The sequence below is a fragment of the Alexandromys fortis genome, unplaced genomic scaffold (genome assembly GCF_014885135.2).
Source record: "Alexandromys fortis isolate MF-2015 unplaced genomic scaffold, M_Fortis_MF-2015_v1.1 scaffold_23, whole genome shotgun sequence".
In the NCBI taxonomy this organism is placed as follows: Eukaryota; Metazoa; Chordata; class Mammalia; order Rodentia; family Cricetidae; genus Alexandromys; species Alexandromys fortis.
The window spans coordinates 12,441,903-12,463,953 of record NW_026067907.1 but is presented as its reverse complement, the minus strand read 5'-3'; the positions used below and the strand labels follow the sequence as shown (position 1 = coordinate 12,463,953).

The 22,051-nt window shown below is 38.7% G+C and overlaps 1 protein-coding gene across 17 annotated transcripts in view; it reads right to left on the bottom strand.

Moving 5' to 3' along the window:
• Afdn (afadin, adherens junction formation factor) overlaps positions 1 to 22,051 on the bottom strand; it is a 126,163-nt gene that overhangs the window by 75,250 nt on the left and 28,862 nt on the right. For 9 of the 17 annotated variants that reach the window (XM_050135994.1, XM_050135999.1, XM_050136001.1 and 6 more), the window contains exons 2-6: positions 16,522 to 16,717; positions 13,396 to 13,511; positions 11,391 to 11,554; positions 10,148 to 10,308; positions 2,699 to 2,856 (exon numbers count right to left, since the gene is read on the bottom strand). In XM_050135994.1, coding sequence (XP_049991951.1) covers positions 2,699 to 2,856; positions 10,148 to 10,308; positions 11,391 to 11,554; positions 13,396 to 13,511; positions 16,522 to 16,717 — 795 coding nt within the window. The remainder of the gene's footprint in view (positions 1 to 2,698; positions 2,857 to 10,147; positions 10,309 to 11,390; positions 11,555 to 13,395; positions 13,512 to 16,521; positions 16,718 to 22,051) is intronic. The other 8 variants (XM_050135997.1, XM_050136008.1, XM_050136009.1 and 5 more) reach the window with 3 other exon arrangements.

The window sequence follows — 22,051 nt, the reverse complement described above, 5'->3', positions numbered from 1 at the left end:
CAGCATCCCATCACAGAGTGGAGAATGGCTTCCAAGTTCCCACCCCTAGCTAATAGGCTACAGACAGTTGATGACTTCTGGAGGAAGGAGAGTCAGTTTTCTTTAAGGAAATGGTCCCTGAAGTACTGACCATGCTTAGTTGATGGCTCCATACCCATGAATAAATATATTTGAAGCACAAATTGAACACAGTAGGGAAAGGAAGGGAGGGAGGGAGGGAGGGAGGGAGGGAGGGAGGGAGGGAGGGAGGGAGGGAGGGAGGGAGGGGGGGGGGGGGGGGGGGGGGGGGGGGAGGGAGGAACATAAAGTTGAGAAGGGTGGGTTGATGGAGGTGGGTCTTGTAATAATAAAGAAACTGCCTCGGCCCTCATAGGACAGAAAATTAGGTAGGCGGAGTAGACAGAAGAGAATTCTGGGAAAAAGAAGCTGAGTAGTGAGTGAGTCGCCATGAATCTCCCGCTCCAGACAGACGCAGGTTAAGATCCTCCCTGGTAAGCCAGCTCGTGGGCTACACAGAATATTAGAAATGGGTTAGAACAATATGTAAGAGCTAACCAATAAGAAACTGGAACTAGCCGGGCCAGGCAGTGTTTGAAAGAATACAGTTTCCATGTAATTATTTCTGGGCATAAGCTAGCCATGCGGGCGGCCGGGTGCCGGGGACGCAGCCCTGCCGCTCCTATTTCAACAGTGGGTGACAATCTGGGAGGAGCTAGAAGAGTGGGTGGGGATGGGGAGTTGAGTGTGATCAAACTACATTATATGCATTCAAGAAATGCTTAAAGAATAAAAATATTTAAAACACAAAACCCTGAAAAGTCATGATAACATATGTCTAGAACCTCAGTACTGGGAGCAGAGAAAACAGGAGGATCCTAAAGCCCACACACCAGCCCAGCCAAAACACTGAGCTTCAGGTTCAGTTAAGAGAGAGCCTGTTCAGAATGGAAAGTGAAAAACAAAGACACCAAACATCAATCTAGCCTCCTCTTCCTTCTTCCCTCCCTCCCTCTCTCTCTCACACGCATGCACGTGCATACACACTAATGTGGGATTCCCTCTGTATGTTGTGAATATGTTTTATTACCACTGGTTAATAAAGAAGCTACTTCAGCCTATGGCAGGGCAAAAAAATATCAGGCAGGAAATCTGAACGGAGATATATAAAGAGAATAGGTAGAGTCAAAGAGGCCCAAGAAGCAGGAGGTTCCAGTAAGCCACAGCCTCGTGGAGATACACAGATTAATAGAAATGGATTAATTTAAGATATAAGAGCTACCTAGGAATATGCTTAAGCTGTTGGCCAAGCAGTATTGTAATTAATATAGTTTCTGTGTGATTATTCATGTCTGGGAGGCCAGAAACAAAAGAGCAGTCTCTGCTTACACACACAATATATTTCTTTTTAAGTTACTTGCTGTAATAAAACAGTGATCTTTGTTTTAAAATCTATTAGGATTTATTTCTTTCTGCTTCCTGACTGGGGATAAAATGTGACCAGCTGCCTCACATTCCAGCTGCCATGCATTTCTACCACAATGGACTGTATCCTCAAACCATGAGCAAAAATAACCCCTCCTTTCCAAAGCAAAATAAAATTACTGTCAGCTATAATTGGCCAATACTGCATTCAATAAAGTGTACAATTACAACTGAGTCAGAGGCTAAGCATTTCTAATTAGTTAATGGATAAATAGAAAATCTTCTGCATTTTACTTAATGTTACAGAATCAATTCTAGGACATAAACAACTACTATATTTGTTGATAACTAGAGTCGTCACAGAAAGGTAGAGTACCTCTGAGAAGATGCAGGTGGTTATGAAATCAGATTTTAATATAAATACAATGGTTGCCTCTGCTGGCTGATGCTGAAGGTGGAACACACGGGATTGAGAGAGCCGTAAAGTACACTGCTGACATGTTGTAGGTGCACTTTCATTGTTGGCTGACCTACCAGCTCAAGTGGGGAGACCAGCCCTGAATTTGATGCCAAGAGGCTGGGTCCCCAGATGAAAGAAAAGGGGGGATGAAGAAGGCAGACACCACATGCAAGCCCCACTCTTTGTGGACATGTCCACAGTGAAGTCGCTGCCTGTGGTCATCACATCCGAGCTTCTTCAAGTCTTTCAACAGAGGGTCAGAGGAGCGGCTCTCCAAGGAGCTATCAGATCTTCACCCTCAAACGAGGACTGCATAACTGGACCCTCTGTGTGTATACAGATCTCCACATCTTGGACTGAAACGCTACCAGGTTTTCTGAATCTCCAACATGCAGCATTGTGAGTCTATTTTACTTATATATAATACTTATATATAATGGGTGTGTAATTATATAAGTATTATATAAATTGGTTGTACTCCTCTATAACTCTGACTCACTTGATATATGTACAAAATAAAAATTGGAAGAATGTCTATCAAAATGTTAATGATGAAATTACCTTTTGGTATATTTTTGGGTTATGTTTTATTCAATTTTTCTTTTTTTAAAGAACACCTGTTACTTTTTGTTGCATTTATTATTCCCATATGTGCATGTAAGTGGGGGGGGTCGTGCATGTGAATGAATACACATACACACACACACACAAACACACCTCAAATTAGAAAACAAAATAAAAAAAAAAACCTTTCCTTTAAATGCAAAGTCTTGGCAGGAATAATCCTGAGGAGCAGTATTAATTCATGGTTCATACCCGGGCAATGCAGTAGTCCTTGGGATTCTCTTTTTCCAGACCATACTTTTCCAAAGATTCTGCTACAGCAAAGTCTGCGGAATCTGTAGTAGACAGCAGGATTGTCTTGTATGGAATATTTGGTTTTAAACTATCTGCATATATTCTCAATGTTCCACCTGGAAAAAAATTATTTTACATCTTTGAGTTCATCTTCATTTTAAGTCAATGACATGAGCTGCTACCCATACACAATCACCTATGAAGAGGGCACTAAAGTACCAACAACAGTGGCACAAATACATTCAGTATCAACCTGGGGCTGGCTTCCTCTACAGGGAATGAGGAAGAAGGGCTCCTGAGTTTGACTGTGGTACAGTTCTCTTACTTTCCCTGTTCCCAACTTCCCCTACATCTGTATACTGTGAGGACTATTTCCTCACAAGATATTCCATGACAAAAAAACAGATTTAAACAATATGTAACCACAAACCCAGCCTTAAGAGAAAGTACTAGAAGGAAAACCCCAACGAAAGGAAGCTAACTGCACCCACAAAAACACAGGCATCTGATAACCCCCCACCAGCATAACCCAAAGAAGGGAAACACACAAACACTACTACTGAAAAATAGCAGGAATTAACAACCACTGGTCATTAGTAACTCTTAATATCAATGGTCTCAAATCACCTATAAAAAGACAGACTAAGAGAATGGATACATAAACAGGATCCAGCATTCTGTTGTGTATAAAAAACACACCTGTCTCGAAAACAAAACAAAACAAAAAAACATACCTCAACCTCAAAGACAGACGCTACCTCAGGGTAAAAAAATGGGAAAAGGTTTTCCAATCAAATGGACCTAAGAAACAAGCAGATATAGCTTTCCTAATCTAATAAAATTGATTTCAAATTAAATTAAGTCAGAAGAGATGGAGAAGGGCACTTTTTACTCATAACAAGAACAATTCATCAAGATGCAGTCTCAATCCTGAACATCCATGCCCCTAATACAAGAAAGAACACCTCCATATGTAAAAGAAACATTACTGAAACTTAAATTGCACATCAAACGCCACACACTAATAGAAGACTTCAACACTCCACTTTCGCCAATGGACATGTCAACCAGACAGAAACTTAATAGAGAAATAAGAGAACTAATAGATGTCATGAATCAAATGGACTTATCAGACATCTACAGAACATTCTATCCAAACACAGAAGAATATACCTTCTTCTCAGCACCTCATGGAACCTTCTCTAAAATTGATCACATTATCAATAACAAAGCAAACCTCCACACACAGAAAAAAATTGGAGTAAGCCCCTGTGTCTTATCAGATCACCATGGATTAAAGTTAGAATTTAACAATATTACTCTCAGAAAGCCTACAAACTCATGGAAATTAAACAGTGAACTACTGAACCACCTCTGGGTCAAGGAAGAAATAAAGAAATTAGAGACTTCCTTGAATTCAACGAAAATGAAGGCACAACATATCCAAATCTATGGGACACCATGAAAGCAATGCTAAGAAAAAAGTTCATAGTACTAAGTGCCCACATAAAGAAAACAGAGAAAGCTCACATAATTATTTAATAGCACACCTCAAAGCTCTAGAACAAAAAGAAGTAGATTCACCCTGAAGGAGTAGAAGACAGGAAATAATCAAATTGAGGACTTAAATCAACAAAATAGAAACAAAGAAAACAATACAAAGAATCAACGAAACAAAGAGCTGGTTCTTTGAGAAAAATCAACAAGATAGACAAACCCTTATCCTAACTAATCAAAAGGCAGAGAAAAACATCCAATAGACAAACCCTTATCCTAACTAATCAAAAGGCAGAGAAAAACATCCAAATTAACAAAATCAGAAATGAAAAGGGGACATAACAACAGACACTGAGGAAATTCAGAGAATCATTAGGTAATACAAAAACCCGTATTCCACAAAATTGGAAAATGTAAAAGAAATGGACATTTTTTTAGAAAATACCATATACCAATATTAAATCAAGACCAGGTGAGCAATTTAAATAGACCTATAAACTGTAAGACCTATAAATTTAAATAGAAGCTGTCATCAAAAACCTCCCAACCAAAAAAGGCCCAAGGATGGATGGTTTTAGTGCAGAATTCAACCAGATCTTCCAAGAAGAGCTAAAACCTATACTCCTCAAAGGGTTCCACATAACAGAAACAGAAGGATCATTGCCAAACTCTTTTTTTATGAGGTTACAGTTACCTTGATACCAAAACCACACAAAGACTCAAGAAAGTGAATTATAGACCAATCTCACTCATGAACATTGATGCAAAAATACTCAATAAAATATTGGCAAACCAAATCCAAGAACACATAAAAAAAAAATCATCCACCATGAACAAGTTGGCTTCATTCCAGAGATGCAGGGCTGGTTCAACATATGAAAATCTATCAATGTAAACCATCATATAAATACTGACAGAAAAAAACCGTATGATCATTTCATTAGATGCTAAAAAAGCATTTGACAAAATCCAACACCCTTTTATGATAAAGGTCTTGGAGAGAACAGGAATACAAGGAAGAGATCTAAATATAATAAAAGCAATATATAGCAAGCTGACAGCCAACATCAAATTAAACGGAGAGAAACTCAAAGCGATTCCACTAAAATTGGGAATAAGACAAGGCTGTCCACTCTCTCAATATCTCTTCAACATAGCAATAGCAGTAAGACAACAAAAGGAGATCAAGGGGATTCAAATTAGAAAGGAAGTAGTCAAACTTTTGTTATTTGTAGATGATATGATAGTGCACATATCCCTAAAACTCTACCAGAGAACTCCTACAGCTGATAAATACCTTCAGTGATGTGGCAGGATACAAGATCAACTCAAAAAAAATCAGTAGACCTCCTAAACACAAAGGATAAAGAAGCGGAGAGGGATATCAGAGAACCACCACCTTTCACAATAGCCACAAATAACATAAAATATCTTGGGGTAACACTAGCCAAAGAAGTGAAAGACCTATTTGACAAGAACTTTAAATCTCTGAAGAAAGAAGTTGAAGAAGATACCAGAAAATGGAAGGATTCCCCATGTTCTTGGATTGGTAAGATCAACATAGTAAAAATGGCAATTCTACCAAAAGCAATCTATAGATTCAATGTAATACCCATCAAAATCCCAACACAATTCTTCTCAGACACAATAACCAACTTCATATGGAAAAAAAAAAAAAAACAAAACAGGATAGCCAAAACAATCCTGTACAATAAAGGAACTTCCAGACGCATCACCACCCCTGACATCAAGCTCTATTACAGAGCTACAGTAATGAAAACAGAAAAAGGCAGCCTACAGAATAGGAAAAGATCTTCACCAACCCCACATTAGACAAAGGTCTGATCTCCAAAATATATAAAGAACTCAAGAAATTAGACATTAAAATGCTAAATAACCCAACTAAAAAATGGGGTACTGAACTAGACAGAGAATTCTCAATAGAAGAATCTCAAATAGCCAAAAGATACTAAAGGAAATGTTCAACATTCTTAGTGATCAGGGAAATGCAAATCAAAACAACTATGAGATACCATCTTACACCTGTAAGAATGGCTAATGGCTAAGATCAAAAACACCAATGATAGCTTATGCTGGAGAGGATGTGGAGTAAGGGGAACACTCCTCCATTGCTGGTGAGAATGCAAACTTGTACAACCACTTTGGAAATAAGAATGGCGGTTTTCAGAAAATTGAGAATCAACCTACTTCAGGATCCAGCAAGATCACTCTTGGACATATACCCAAAAGATGCTCAATCACACTACTAAGACATTTGTTCAACTATGTTCACAGCAGTATTATTTGTAAGAGCTAGAACCTGGAAACAACCTAGATAGCCCTCACCCAAAGAATGGATAAAGAAACTCTGGCATATTTACACATTAGAGTACTAAGCAGCAGTAAAAGTCTGAAGCTGAGGCTAAATAGAAAAGTTTGCTACATCCCAAACTTAAAACTGGTAGCTTATTAACAAAATATAAAGAATTTTTCCATCAAAATACTATCAATGACTATAGAAAATAAATACTGGGGGCGCAGGCTATCTGATACTCAATAAGCTTACTATTTTCTTAAAAACATCAATGTTACATTCAAGTCCTCATTAGAAGATACTGCCACTAAGCATGCTGTATCTAGATACTCTCAGCCAGCTTATCTCTTATGACTCACACACGTCTGCGCTACCTAAATATTCCTCAGGTGGAAGCACGATTTCATTTTCCAAAGTTCATGTATGTAACCATGTCAGACTCCTTCCTGCAATGCAAAACTATCTTCAGGCTTGGCATGTAGTTAGTATGCATAAGTATCTCTCAGTGGTCCTTTTGTTACCAGTGTTCTTCCTTGTTTTCCTCTGCCTCTCTAAATCTTTTTTTTTTTTTTTTAAGTTTACAAGACAGGCATTCTCTGTATGGCTCTGGCTTTCCTGAAACTTGATCTGTAGACCAGGCTAGCCTGGAACTCAGAGATCCACCTGCCTCTGCCCCTCAAGTGCAGGGATTAAAAGTGTGGGCCCCCACTGCCCAGATCTCTCTAAACATGTTTTTCTTTTTCTGTACATAAGTTTTGGTGCATAAGATAACAAGACAGTATATACCTAAACAAAGTCTTTTGCATCTCCAAAGTACTTTGTCAGAATAATTATGAAACAAAGAAGCCCCTTGTTCTCCTCAACTCTGTGTGTTTGCTTCTGAGCAGATCTTAATACGTAGCCCAAGCTGACCCCAAACCTCTCAGCCTCTGCCATGGTTTGAATGTGAATGTCACAGACATTTGAACATTTTGGTCACCAGCTGGCTGACAGTGCTGTTTGGTAATGTTGCTGAACCTTTAGGAGAGTGAACTCTCCCTGGAGGAAACTTATCACTGGGAGAGTTTGAGGCTTCACAGTCCAGTCCCACTTCTGTTCACTCTTTGCTTTCTAAGCACAGATGCAATAGGACCAGTCAGGCTGCTACTCATGCTATCATGATGCTGCCCGCCATGTGCTCCTCACCATGACAGACTATATACCCTTCAAAGTGCTTTTGTATAGACATTTTATCACAGCAATGAGGAAATAACTATCACACTGCTAGGTTTATAGGCATGCACTCCCCAAACTGGCTTATAGTTTGTTTTTTCTCTTATAATCATTAACACAACAATTCCTATAAAGTATCCAATTAAGAATTCAAGGCACTGAAGGCTGAAACAAGTTTATAATGCTAAGGCAGCAAGAGAGCTATAGGGCCTACTCTCCTCCACAGCTCTGGGCTAGTGAACCTTTGCAATCAAACCTACTATACAGTCACAGGGTAGAAGCAGGTGAACTTGCACTGCTGGAGTCTACCCTCTGAGTGAAGCTGAGAGGACTGTCTGAAAACACAGGCATGAAGCACAACTGCTACTCCATACATATCAGACGACTGCTGTGACAGTCTGGAAAGGTAGGAAAATCCTTTTGCTAAGACTCGGATTGGAGAGAAAAAGTCCAGAATGAAGTGATTTTTCTCAACATGAGCTATTATTAAGAAGGCTGTAAAGAAATTCTACACATCCCACCTTCAGAATCTTCTCACTATCAAGTTAGCTAGCTCTGCAGTATCCTGGATAGCATTGTAGTGCCCAAGTAGCAAGCACCTGGAAGGTAATGTTAGAACACAAATAGAGGTGATGACGTTAAGACTAAACTTTGAGGGGTTACAGTAAGATTAGTGATATAGCCCTCTAATACAGTTATTTCTTTCTGAAACTCAAAATGGTTGTCCTATTACTTTTTAAGAAGTAAAACTACTTTAAAACAAGTATTTTCTTTGCTGGATACAATTCCCAGTTAGGTGTAAGTCAAAGTTTTATTCAAACAGTTAACAATACAATGATGCCAACTATTTCAACTCTCTTTATCAAATCTACTTCCCACAGAAACACTAAGCAACTGCAAAATACTATGAAGAAAACAAGGCAAGAAAATCCTGTGCTAATACAGCCTGCACTGCCATGTACAGCAACAGAAGCCACATTCCTTTAAATGTATTGCATTTGTACAGGGGCAAAACTCTAAAGTAAAGAAAATAAAACAAGCTGGGTGGTGGTGGCACACACCTTTAATCCCAACACAAAATCACAAAAGTTTAAAGGAAGAAGGGCTACTTGCACACTATCTCCAAGGCAAAGGAACAGATCCTTCCCCACGTCCCCATGAAAGAAAGCCACTGAAACCACAGGCGTTATCAACTGGCTCCAGGAGTGACTCATAAACCAAAGGAAAACAGATGCAGTGAACTTCAAATTGATGCGGAAGAAATCTTAAACCCAAGTTCATGAGAAAGTTTTAATAATCACTGGTCAACCTTGGAGGACACTAAAGAAAATATTCTTGTCACACCAATAGCTTCATTTACACCTGTATCTATATCCTAATCAAGAAAACAAAAAACAGAAGGGAAAACAATAATGAGCATCAGAGGATGTCACTAAAATACATGAGACAAAAAAACCTAGTGCCTTAGGTAAGGCTTCTATAGATGCAAACAACACCATAAGCAAAAGCAACTTGGGGAGGAAAGGGTTTATGTCAGCTTACAGCTGTCCATCAATTACTGAGAAGTCAGGGCAGGAACGTAAGAGCAACACCAAAGCAGAGACTATGGAGGATCCCTGCTTACTTACTTGCTCCTCATGGCTTGCTCAACCTGCTTTCTTTTACAGCCCGAAACTACCAGCCTAGAGGTAACAACACCCACAGCAAGCTGGACACCCCCACACATCAATCATTAATCAAGACAATATCCCAGAGACTCGCCTACAGGCCAATCTTATGGAGGCATTTTCTTAACTAAGATTCCTTCTTCCCAAATATGTTTAGGCTAGTCCATAAAAGCCAACCAGCACACCTAAGTTTTTAACAAAACAACAAAACACAAAGGAAACTAAAAGGGAATTCTAGAATGACAGACTTGAAATTATATAAATCGTGTACGTGTGTGTGTGTGTGTGTGTGTGTGTGTGTGTGTTAGTGTTGGTGCAGGAGTTATATTTTATTATGAAGCTTCACTCTTCATGAAAATGTACTAAAATATAAAGAACTAGTAAGTGTGTAATCTGTCTCAAGTTTGGTACTTACAAAGCAACACATAGTGAAAGAAAAGAATGTGAGTTAATAATTTTCAAGACTGTGGTAATTATCTTTCCTGTCTTTAGTCTATGTTTAATGTTTTCAGGGTGGAGGCGTGGAGGAAAAGGGCCATGTGGCTAAGTATGTGACTGATGCCATCTCTAAATAAGAAGAATTCTGTGAGACATACATGGGACATATTTGCTACTAAAAGGCTACTTCACCTTTTTCTAGTGTAAGAAATACATTTATAAGAAGTACAATTGAATACATTCCACTATGAATATGAAGAAAAGCAATTCTCTCTGTACCTGAGTCAGGCCGCCCATCTGAGCTCCGAAACTCTTGCATTCTTTTCTCAAGTTTTTGCTGCCGCCGCCGTTTCATTACTACCTCAGGATTAGAAATTGTCCGAGTAAAGCTCGTTTCAGGCATGTCTTTGTAAACTTCAGCAGCCAGTCGAGAATTCTCGCTGTAAGAAGAAAAGATCACCAACGATATTTTAAACATTTTTTCCTCTCAGAAATACATACATCACAATGGCAAGTGTAATCTGTGTACATCTGTTCCCGTATAGGCCTGTTGTTTACTACTTACCATGTGATAATTACCATGAGATTAAAAACACAGTTTTTCAGTAAGGTGGCAGTGCATGGCTTTAATCCCAGCACTCAGGTGGCAGAGGCAGGTAGATCTGAGAGTTTAAAGCCAGTCAATTGTACAAAGTGATGGGCAGAGACTGAATATAAGGTATAATGAAAAAAAAAAAAAAAACAAACCAAATACTTGAATAAATTTTAACAATATCAACATAATTATAACCAATATGTAATCATAAAATAATTTATCTCCAAATAAGTCACACTTTAAACTATCAGGTTAAATGATTTTATTCATCTGAAATAGTTCATTTTCTAAACCAAATAATGTACCTCTCATAAAGCAAACCAAGGAAAGAGCAAGCCACATGGTGTCCTATTTAAATTTTCCCTTTTCTAGGATGCTTTCCATACAGGAGCAGCATGTCCATTCACCTTTTCTCTCTTGCATAACTCCATTAAATAAGCCTACTTTATACTATTCACAATCAACTACACAGGCATCACCTCATAAGAGGCTACATCTACAACAGAGTTTCTGCGATAAAAACAGGATGTCCAAGCTGCATCTCAATTTGAGAAGGAATATCTGTTCAGTGGCCTAGTCCTACCAACTCTGGTCAGTTTATATGAGCAAAATATAGAACCATAATTGCTTCAAAGTCACAGAAACGAGTTTCAAAGGACTAGCTGAAGACATAAGGACAACTGAATTTGGTGGTCTTCTCAGAAAAAAACATTAACTAGTGTTTGCCTAAAGTGAACAGAGTCTTCCTCTCTTGAGAGGGCTACCTGCTACAAAAAAAAAAAAAAAAAAAAGACAAGTTTCCAAAATAAACCTGGCAGTATCATTCAGCTTTGCCATCATTTACCCATCACTGAGTCAGGTTTGCTGTATTATACACACTTGGTTTGTAGCACACACAGTGGCAAAAATATTTCCAGAAAGACCTACCTGTCATCCCCTTGTGAAGGCCTTTCTTCCTTATCAGAGGCTTGTCTCAGTGCCTCTTTTTCTCTCTTCTTTTTTTCCTTCTTTTCTTTCTTTGAAAGAGTTCTCTTGAAGTTCTGAATGACGCCTTCTTTGTCCTGCTTCTCAGGTCCATTACTCTGAGCCTTCTGGTAAAAGTAACATCATCAGCCCACTAACCATGACCCAGGATCCACACCGGCTCCTCAGGCTCCACTACTGCCTTCACCGCAGAAGCCAAACAAGTAAACAAACTCAAACAGGAAGGGGCCAGGGTGGGGAGAATAACACTGTAAAATCTGTCACAACCAAGCAAACTGTACGCTCAAGATGCATACATTTCACCATATGTAAATCTCACCTCAATTTAAAACTAACAAGAAAATAAAAATCCAAATTCACACACAAAATAGGGTGCAATAAAAAATGGAAAGAAAGAAAATGGGATGCAAATCAGGAAATCTGATTTTTAATAAGTAAAACTCAAAAGTTACCATAAAGTAACTTGAGAGAAGGTAATCTACTGGAGATGAGGAGGAAAAGGTCTACTGAGTATGTTTCTACTGCAAAAGAGATGCTAGCAGTAGCTATCTATAAGCTAATTTTCATGAACCAAAGTTGTAACTATTTCTGGAAAATGTTTGATTTATTTTACTTATCTTGTTATTAATTGCGTATCCTCGTTTGAATTTTTTTTTTTGTTTTTGTTTTTGGTTTTTTTTTTTTTTTGTTTTTCAAGACAGGGTTTCTCTGTAGCTTTGGAGCCTGTCCTAGATAGTACTCACTCTGTAGACCAGGCTGGCCTTGAACTCACAGAGATCTGCCTGCCTCTGCCTCCTGAGTACTGGGAATAAAGGTGTGCACCACTACCACCTGGCGTTAGTCTGAATTTTTAACCTATAAAATTGTCCTGTTAACACACAAAGCTACATTATTTTTAAGTAGTTTAATACATAAAGAAAAATAATAGTTATGATGTGGAAGAGGGGAAAAACAAAGCTTTGTTATGAGGTAAATGAAAAAACATTATTATTATTATTATTCCATTTTTTCTTTCATAGATACTTAGGACATTGTACTGGTAAGAAAAGTTCATACGTTCCAGTAAGGGTCAGTGGTCAATAGCAAAGTAAACAGATGGGAATAACAGCAGCTGCAATGAGGGTATAAAGCAAGGATAGCAAAGCCATGGAATCCATTCTACTTTACACATATTTGCCACAAATTAACCACCAGAACCTAGTGACGAGGAAGACCAAAAGCATTTCTGTTTAGCTATCCAGGATAGCACACAACATGGACACGAGACAGCAGGAAACTCCTTTCATAAGGCGAAAATTTAGACAATATTTTCAACCTCTGTATTTGCTATTACTTGTTAATACCAAAATGTTACATAAGATGCCACTCAACTGAGCATACAACTACACACTTTCCAGTTATCTCAGTGGAGTATGATGTAATCCTGCCTCCAGGACTGCCCCAGGAAATGAGTCAAAGCAAACCCTTACTCCTTTACATGTTTTCTGTCAGGCTAGCTTATCATAGCAACAAAAGAGCAACTGCAACAGTCTACCACACCACCCAAAAACCCAAGGACGTTTTCTGACTCCTCATCTTGACTCCTCATATCTCATCAATATGAAAATGCATTAAATGTGCCTTAGGAAGCTGCACATGCAAGTGGGTACTCAACATTTCCTCTGTCCTTTTTATTTCCTACAGGAACAACTTTGATTCTATAATTTGGAAGAAAGATAAAAATGACAAATTGGTTATCAGGGTTTTCTCAAAAGCATATAGAACTTTCTTCTTGAACAATGGGTGAACTAAAAGATAAAACAGGTAGAAAAGGGTGTTTCCCAAGTGTGTTTTTGGAGGTAAAAGACTATAGGAAAAAGAGAAGCTCCTATGGCAGAACATAGCCTTGTTCATTCCACTGACCCAGCCCTGGACTGCAGCTGGCATCAGACACAGGGACTGCTCCCACCTTGGCAGGAATGGCGTCATTCTCATTCTTAAGGACGAATCGACCTTCCCGATCATCTTTGTTCCAGTTCAACTGCACAACTAGAGGTTTCTCATCAATGTCTAATCTTCTTTCTTCTTCAAAACATGAAATGAAAAAAAGAAAAAAGAAAAAGCCGTGGTCATTTCATGGCAGAAACACAATATCTGCCATAAGAGATAACTTTAATTTATGCACATAAGATACTTAAGTCCCTCAATTACCTGCTGATAGATTGAAATGCACTGTATATAATCTCAAATCACTTTGAAACAGTCCAGCACCTTGAAGCTACTGCTCTACCATGCTAGACACTGACCAGGTAAAATATATTGTTAAGAATGTCAAATCAGTTTTAATTAGTAGGCTATTTTGTTGCTAGTGTGTTTGTCATGGTAGATTCAGTGCCAGACACTGACCAGGAAAGAATACTTCCTTTATTCTGATCTAACTGAGGAAACTAAAGAGATGAACATTTCTATATATCCAACTATCTCATATACAACTACAAGATAAGGAAATCACGTTGATGGTACATACAATCCCACTGATGCCTCAGATCTTCCTTATCAAGAAATGGCAACAGGCCCATCACCTGTCTCCAGTGATAGATGCATTAGTCTTCCCCTCAATCAAAGTGTCCTCTGACCTCCAAACACATACTCCATGACATGTGCACACTACCCCAATAATATTAAACAAATAAATAAATAATCAATTTATTTTCCCTATGACTGAACCAAGGGTTGGACCCAGGCGTTAGCCCATGAAAGCAAAGCAGATAAGAAGTGGGGCCCAGAGACAGTAGGCCACAAACAAGCTCTGATATGTGTAAGGGGCAGATGTACCTACCAGACACTAAAAGAACCCTGGCTCCAAGTGAGCTCCTGTTCTATAACATCTGCTGCAAATGTTCTGCCAGTATTGTGCGGATGCAAAAGGAGGCCCTGTGCCAGAGAAGCTCACCAGATTCAGGAGGCACAATTCTCATTAGTGTTGTTATAATCAAGAATAAAATACAAAGTTTAGTTTTCCTTTCATTTATATGTACTATTTTTTAGAAAGCTAACCAAGTCTTTGTTAAATATTAACTATTTGAAACTACATAATACAAGGAAGTGCTATGTGTTCTTTATGGCCAAATAATTCACTATCCAAAGATTGTACTCAGGTGCTGAGGCTAGAGAGATAGCTTGCCTAACATGCTTGAGACCCTGGCTTTAATTCACAGCATGAAATAAAACGGAAAACAAAGAGAACAAAGAAAGAAGATAAGGAAAAACACGTGAAGAGCTTTTTGAAAACTTATAATCATAATTTTAAAACTCAACTTCTAATTTTTCATATTATTCTAAGGCCCTTGGTGGTGATATTCGAATAACCAAACAGGCTGAACAGAAGTTTCTTTTCTTGTTATCCTATTTATAGAGGTGTGCAGGTCAAAGAAAACATATCTCCAAGAAAATCACCTGGAACGGAGAACACCCTCTGCTGCTGATTTTAATCTGGTTAAAATTTACACAGGGAGTCATAAAGTAATAAATATGGACCATATCATACATTCCTGAAAAAAGGTGTGTAACACTTGAAAATCAACATTATCAAAAACATTCCAATCTTATTTCAAATGTACAAAGAAAGCTGTATACATAAAAATAAAGAAAAAATATGTCTCAAAAACTTTATAGCTGAAAATTAAGATGTACTGAAATTGGTGTTGTGCCATATATAACCCTTTTTAGCAATATTTGTTGTACTTAAAACTTTTTAATACGTTATTAAACATTTTCAAAAGTATCTATAAAATATTTACATTTTTGCATTTCTAGTCAGCCTAACTTGTGGTATTGAGTTGCAAGACACTTTTATTAACTGCTGTTATACAGCAATTTTCTGGGGGAGAAAACCTCCATCTTGAAGAAAAACACATTAAGACAAAGAGTCTGCAAAAGAGATGTCAAACACTCCATCCCTACAGGGAAGCACAACTCAACAGCTTCAGGAAGTCCCTAAAACTGATCAGACTCTCTAGGCTCCCTACCTCTACAAACATATATATGCAGTAAGGACTACTGAGATACTCTCAGACAAATTAAGCTAAAACTCTGACTAGCTAAGCTACAAAGGAGCAGAGACCAGTCAACCTGACCAGAAAGAGCAACCTCCAATCTGTTGAGATTTGTGGTACGTTACAGCTTTTCAGCGTTCAAGAGCTGTCACCCATACGAGATTGGGCTTTTTATGACATAGCTGTCTTCGAGTCATTTCTGCTCTTATAAATAGCCCCCTCACTCATATTCCTCTAAGTAAACTCCCCCAAAACTCAATGGTTCATCAAGATGGACTCTGGTCTATTGTTGATTCTCTATCTGGGGTAAGTAAATATTTGCTCATGTCTCCCCAGTAATAATCTCACGCAACAACTGCTAATGTTAAAACAAGCAGAAATTACAAAATATATAAGGAGATTTTCCTCAAGATGTCCTACTGTTTCCAAAGAATAAAAAAGTGCTGTTAACAGAATGCAAAAATATATGGCAAGATCACTGATTTAACCTATACAATATTTATCTGAGTTACAAGTAACCATGGCATTATCATCTATAGCTGAATTTTATACAAAAGCATGTAGCACACACTGCTATTGATATATAAGACAGAAAGGTTGGGCAAATCTTTTTAATGAAATGTTAATGGCATTTATTTTAAAGAAATAATTGTTGGGCTGGTTATTTTAAAGAAATAATCATTGGCTCAGAAGTTATGAGCACTGACTGCTCTTCCAGAGGTCCTGAGTTCAATTCCTAGTACAACATGGTAGCTCACACCATCAGTAATGAGATCTGGTGCCCTCTTCTGGCCTGAAGGCATAGATGCAAGAAGAACCCTGTATACATAATCAATAAATAAGTCTTAAAAAAGAAATAATCATATATAAAATGTTATCATAACTTCTAATAGTTATATACAAGAATTTGAACAGTTGCCATCCTGCCAATGACTGTTTGACACGGTAAAGAAAGAAAAAGGAGTCGAGCAGCAAGCCTGGGACCGGATTATCACACTGCACAAGCTATGACCCCAGGTCAGGACACAGCCTCCACTGACCTCCACTGACATGCACTTCATAGAGGGAATATTTGGGAGAGGACAGCATGCGCATATCAGGGCGGAACTTCTCTGCCAGTGTTTCAATCACATCTTGAGTGGTTGCCGTGCTAGATACCCGAATGCATTTTGTTGCAAAGTTTCCAGCAGCTTTATCTTGAAAATAAAATCTCATGACTCCATGAAACTCCAGATCCTACAAGAAAACAAAGTATGTTACTGGAGAAGTTGCTCTGAAAATATTCAGTTCTTAGTAACAATAAATAAAAAGACTATCCATCAGCTGTTTTTTTTTTCAAATGTTTATCACAAACATCTTAGAAGGTAAATAATAGATTTTTAGTATTCAAATGTGATTTTGGACAAGTTGTCTAGAACAGCATTGCTTAACCTGGAAGTCGAAGGACCCTTTCACAGGGGTTACCTACAACCATCAGAAAACACAAACATAGCAAAGTTACAGTTATGAAGTAGCAATGAAAACAATTTTATCGCTGGTGTTCACCACAACACGAGGAACTATACTAACAGGTTGAAGCATCAGGAATGTTGAGAACTACTAGTCTAGAGTCTTTACCTTACCTGTCACATATAAAACAAAGGCAGTAGAGCAGCTGGTATCAACAGCAGCTGATATTTACTTAGTTCTTAGCCAGTGTCACGCATAGCATGGCATACATTGCTTGTCTTTACAACCATGCTGTTTAACAGATACTATTACTAAACCCCTCTTCAAGATCTCACCATTGAGCGTATGATTGTGCACATCTGTAATCTTAGATTTGGGAGGGATGCAGAAGGTTAGGGGGTTCAAGGCCAGCCTGTAATAAATTCTATCTCAAAGAAGGGAGAAAATGCCAGCTAACAGAATTAAAACCAAGAATCACTGCCTGGAAAGCCCATACCTGCACTGCCAAAGTCTGCCCACCTCTAAGCTCTTAAAAATACCCAACATTTCCCTAATCCCAATAGTAGCATTTTAAATAAGGATATTTTAAACTCATTTTCTATATGAATTATCATACTAAATGAACATTTCAGGTAGATCTTAATCTTATGGAGAAAAGTGAGGATGGATTTCCAGCCTAAGGTGTTTGGTTTCACATTCTCCCCTTAACTCTAAGATAAGCCAAAGTTCATACAACTGTGAGCCTCCTTTTTATTTTCTTAACAAATACAGTAATTTCCAACAAAATTCCAAAAGATATGTTGCATCCAAGTATAGGTCATATCCATGTCTCTAGCAGGAATAAAGACTTAGCTGTGCTATTAACACCATAGATTCTTCTTTCTGTTCGCCCTTTGCATCTAATTATAAAATCAGAAACTGAGCAGGGGTAAAGCAAAGTCTTTTCATTTATTTATTGAAGGGGGTGGTACACACATACCACTTGTGTTTCAGTTGAGATCAAGGACAACTTGTAACAGTCAGCTCTCTCCTCCTACCATGTCCAGATATGAAACTATGTCACCAGGCTCAGTGACAATTACCCTGACATGTTGACCTTTATGCTTTCTTTGTAGGAGCTTTCCCTTCTCTCGGAAGTCAAATTCTCACTCCATGACCAATAAATCTCTCCAGTTTTCCCCCAATTAACAACTATTTCTGCAGATATTAATGAATGAAAAACACTAACAAAAAGTAGGGGCTTGAAGAGATGACTCAGAGGTTAAGAGCACTGGCTGCTCTTCTGGAAGTCCTGAGTTCAATTCCCATCAAACAACATAGTGGCTCACAAACATCTATAATAAGATCTGATGCCTTCTTCTGGTGTAAAGGCATATATGCAGGTGGATAAATTATCAGAACCAGAACCTGAAAATTAACGCTAGTAACATTAACACTGTCTACAGGCCAGCCTCTGTATCAAATACTCTTACGGGCTATTTCCTCATCTCTCTTTCATCCTGTCTCTGTTTCAGACTCCCTCTTTCCCCCTAGCCCACTGGACTTATTTAAGTGCCTTCCACTTCAGTTTCTGGTCTCCTCTCTACAAGTTTCTAAGATACCACAGGGGGGGGGGGGGAACAGAATAAAACCAAGTTATAGAAATCTAAGTTTCTATATGGGAGCCCTATTTTCACCACAAGTTTACAAGATTTTTCCTACCACCAGCCTGAAGACATATTATATCACAAGTATCCCAAACACTTGCACTACTGTCCTGAGGTCCCAAAAGCTCTCTTTAGTAGGTGTCACACCATAAGTGCAGGTTAATGTCCATAGCACTTAAGCATTCTGCTACCAAGCAATCTGTCCCATTTATAATAATAAAACAAGTCAGATGTACCTGTCAAGAAGGCATCAGTTTCTCTGAGAACTAGCAAGTAAATCAGTTGGTAGTAAAGAACCAAACCAAGCAAACAAAGGAAAACAAAAAACCACGTAGACACAAAACCTGCTAGTAGTAGGCAAGGAAAGCACGCTCTCCAACATCCCAAGGAGAACCAACTGTTTTTAGATAGGGGCAGACACAGAGGAGCAGGCAAACCACTGCACTGTCCTCACAGGAAGCCACTGTGTGCCGTGCACCTTTTATAGAGAAAGTAAACTCATGTGGTCAGCTACTACCCTTCCAGGGGAGAGAGGAGGCAGTCGTATCTTCACCCCAAAGCTACTATCTTGGTACTCCTGCTGATCTTTGTAATAAAACAATTCTTCAGGTCTTATCAAGCTGAAATAAAACAGCCTAAAAACACTTGGCCAGACTTCAATGAACACTACGTAAGTGTTAATGGGTAATTTAGTTTCAGGTTCCACACAAATAGCCAAGTATACTTTATAACCAGAATAGTCCCTTAATAATTAAGATTAACATTGTTTAGTTCCTCAGCCAATTCTAATCTGGTTGGTGTGAATAAATCTACCAAATTTTATCAGACCTAAAAATTAATAAAATCAATTGTTGAGCCTAAAATTTGGGTTTATAGTGACCCAATAGACAAACTAATAACTATGTTATTGTAATTAACACATAGTAAAGAGCTTACTAAATGTTGGGTATTAAGAATTCTACATTTAATTATCAATCTAAGAGTTGAGTTCTAACATCATCAACATTAAGTGGGGGAAAACAGAGGGGTTAAGTACACTGTCCACAGAAAAAAAGCTTCTGCCCTGCTTCCATCTCAAGAAAATTATGCCAGTAATTATGTCTTTGGTCTTACAGTAGATACAAGAAAAGTCTGAGAAGAAATAAATGAACAGAAAAAAAAAAAAACATCTAAAGCCCAGAAGCTATATATTCCAGTTTCCTTAACTAGTTAAAAAAAAAAAATCCCATGTGTACAAGACCCTATTTCAATCCCTAGTAAGTACTATGAAAACAAAAAAAAAATGATCAGGCAAATTAGTACACTTCGGTAATCTCTGCACTCAAAAGACTGAAGCAGAAAGGACTGCTGTTTGAGTTGTGCTTAGGCTAGGTAGTAAGTTCTAGGTCAGCCTGTATTAAACAGCAAGACTCTAAGGAAAACAACCACCACTTCTCAATAAACTTGGGCGGGTGTGTGTGTGTCTGTGTGTGTGTGTGTGGAGGACAAGGGTCAGGGACGGTTTCTTAAAAAGCTCTCCACCCAGTTAGGTTGTAGTCAGTTGCAGACTGCTAACTCCTGGGCTTCTATTATTTCACATATTAAGAAATTTTTTTTCCACTATTCATTATTTAGTACTTGTGTAAGTAGGCAACTTTGGTTCACTTCAACAAATACTCTGCCTATGATGGTTAATCTCAACTGGCACCTTACTGAGATCTAGAAGCCCCCTAGGAAATGGGCCTCTGGGAATGTCTTCTGAAGTTCTCTTCATTAACTGAGGTAGGAAGAAACTGTACAAGAAAGCACAGTAAAATTCCATCACAAGACAGGAACAGGGAGAAGGCTCATGCTCAAAACCATAAAGCAACTAAAGGAATGCAAAGACATATACATAAAACTACTATAGGCCAGGTACAGTAGCTGGTAGCATACGGCTCAAATCCCAGCACACAGGAAATTAAGGCTAAGGTTTGGGCTACACATTGAGTTCAAACCAGCCAGAGCTACCAAGGTGAGTCTCTGTCCAAAATGAACACACACCTCTCATGTCGTAACACAATCAATAAAAAAGTTCCAACTTGTATTGCAAAAGCTTTTAAATATACAAAAGAATAAACCACTCTGTTCATGACAAAACCATCTCAAGATGATACAATGAACCTTTCCTCAACAATTTTAGCTGGTAAAAATCCAAAAGGCTTGACAACATACACTATCATGGGGCTGAAGAAAAAAAGAACATATCCAAGGCAGTAGTTTGCAAAAATCACATACATTGGTACAGTAATTCTGCTTTTGTGGTCCTACCACCAAGGATACAATAAGAAAAAAAAATGTGAACTACCTGAGGATCAAATGAACAGATTCCAGTATATGGATGTGCGGTGGTTTGAATGAACATGGCTGCCACAGACTCATAGGGAGTGGTATTATTGGAGATGTGGTCTTGTCACTGCAAGGTGGGCTTCGGGGGTTTTAAAAGCTCAAGTCTGACCCAGTGTCACTCTCTTTCTGCTGCCTGCAGATTCAGACGCAGTACTCTACCATGTCTGCCTGCACACCGCCATGATAATGGACTGAACCTCTGAAACTGTAAACTAGCCCCAGTGAAATGTCTTCCTTTATAAGAGCTGCTGAGACAGCATGTAAGGAGATAATGAGAAGACTCTGTGGACACTGGTGGAGTGCTGCTGAAGACAAGAGCATGGCAGCAGGTCACCTGGGAAGGAAAAACCCTCAGCTGAGGAACTGCCCCAATCAAACTGCTTTTCCTGCGTTTATGAGAGACTGTTGATGGGAGAGGGACCAGCCCACTGTAACTGACTCCACTCCTAGGCAGGTATCGATGAGGCACATAAGAAAGTTAGCTGAGCATACGCAGTCATGAGCCAGTAACAACATTCCTCTACGGTTTTAGCTCCAGGTTCCTGCCTTGAGTTCCTGTCTGGCTTAGAGACAGACAGCCCAAAGCAAAATAACTAACTTTTCAAATGAGTTTTCTTGATATGAGTCACAAAATGAGAAGTACTGAGAACAGAAGCAGTCAGTGAACTGGATTCTTAAACAGTCACAAGGAAATGCTGCACCAGAGCAATCGATTCAGGCAAACTTCCAGTCAAACTAACACATCAAGCTAGCACACACATACACCAACAGAGAAAAGGAAAAGTGGTTTCTGGAACACGGTCTTCAATAATGGCGTACATCACTGGGGCACACTCAAGACAGGAGTACAGATATGCAGCAAGTGTTACACCATTATGTCTGTCATCACCACAGAGACTGTTATACACAAGGTTATACTAGTCACACTACCTAATTTAAGGGTACATTTTTAAAAACGTGTCACATTGTGTGTGTGTGTGTGTGTGTGTGTGTGTGTGTGTGGCAGTGCCTATGTGGAGGACAAGTTGCAGGAGTCAGTCCTCTCCTTCTATGTGAATCTTAAGAACCACACTCAAGTTGTCAGGCTTCACAACCAGCACCTTTTCTC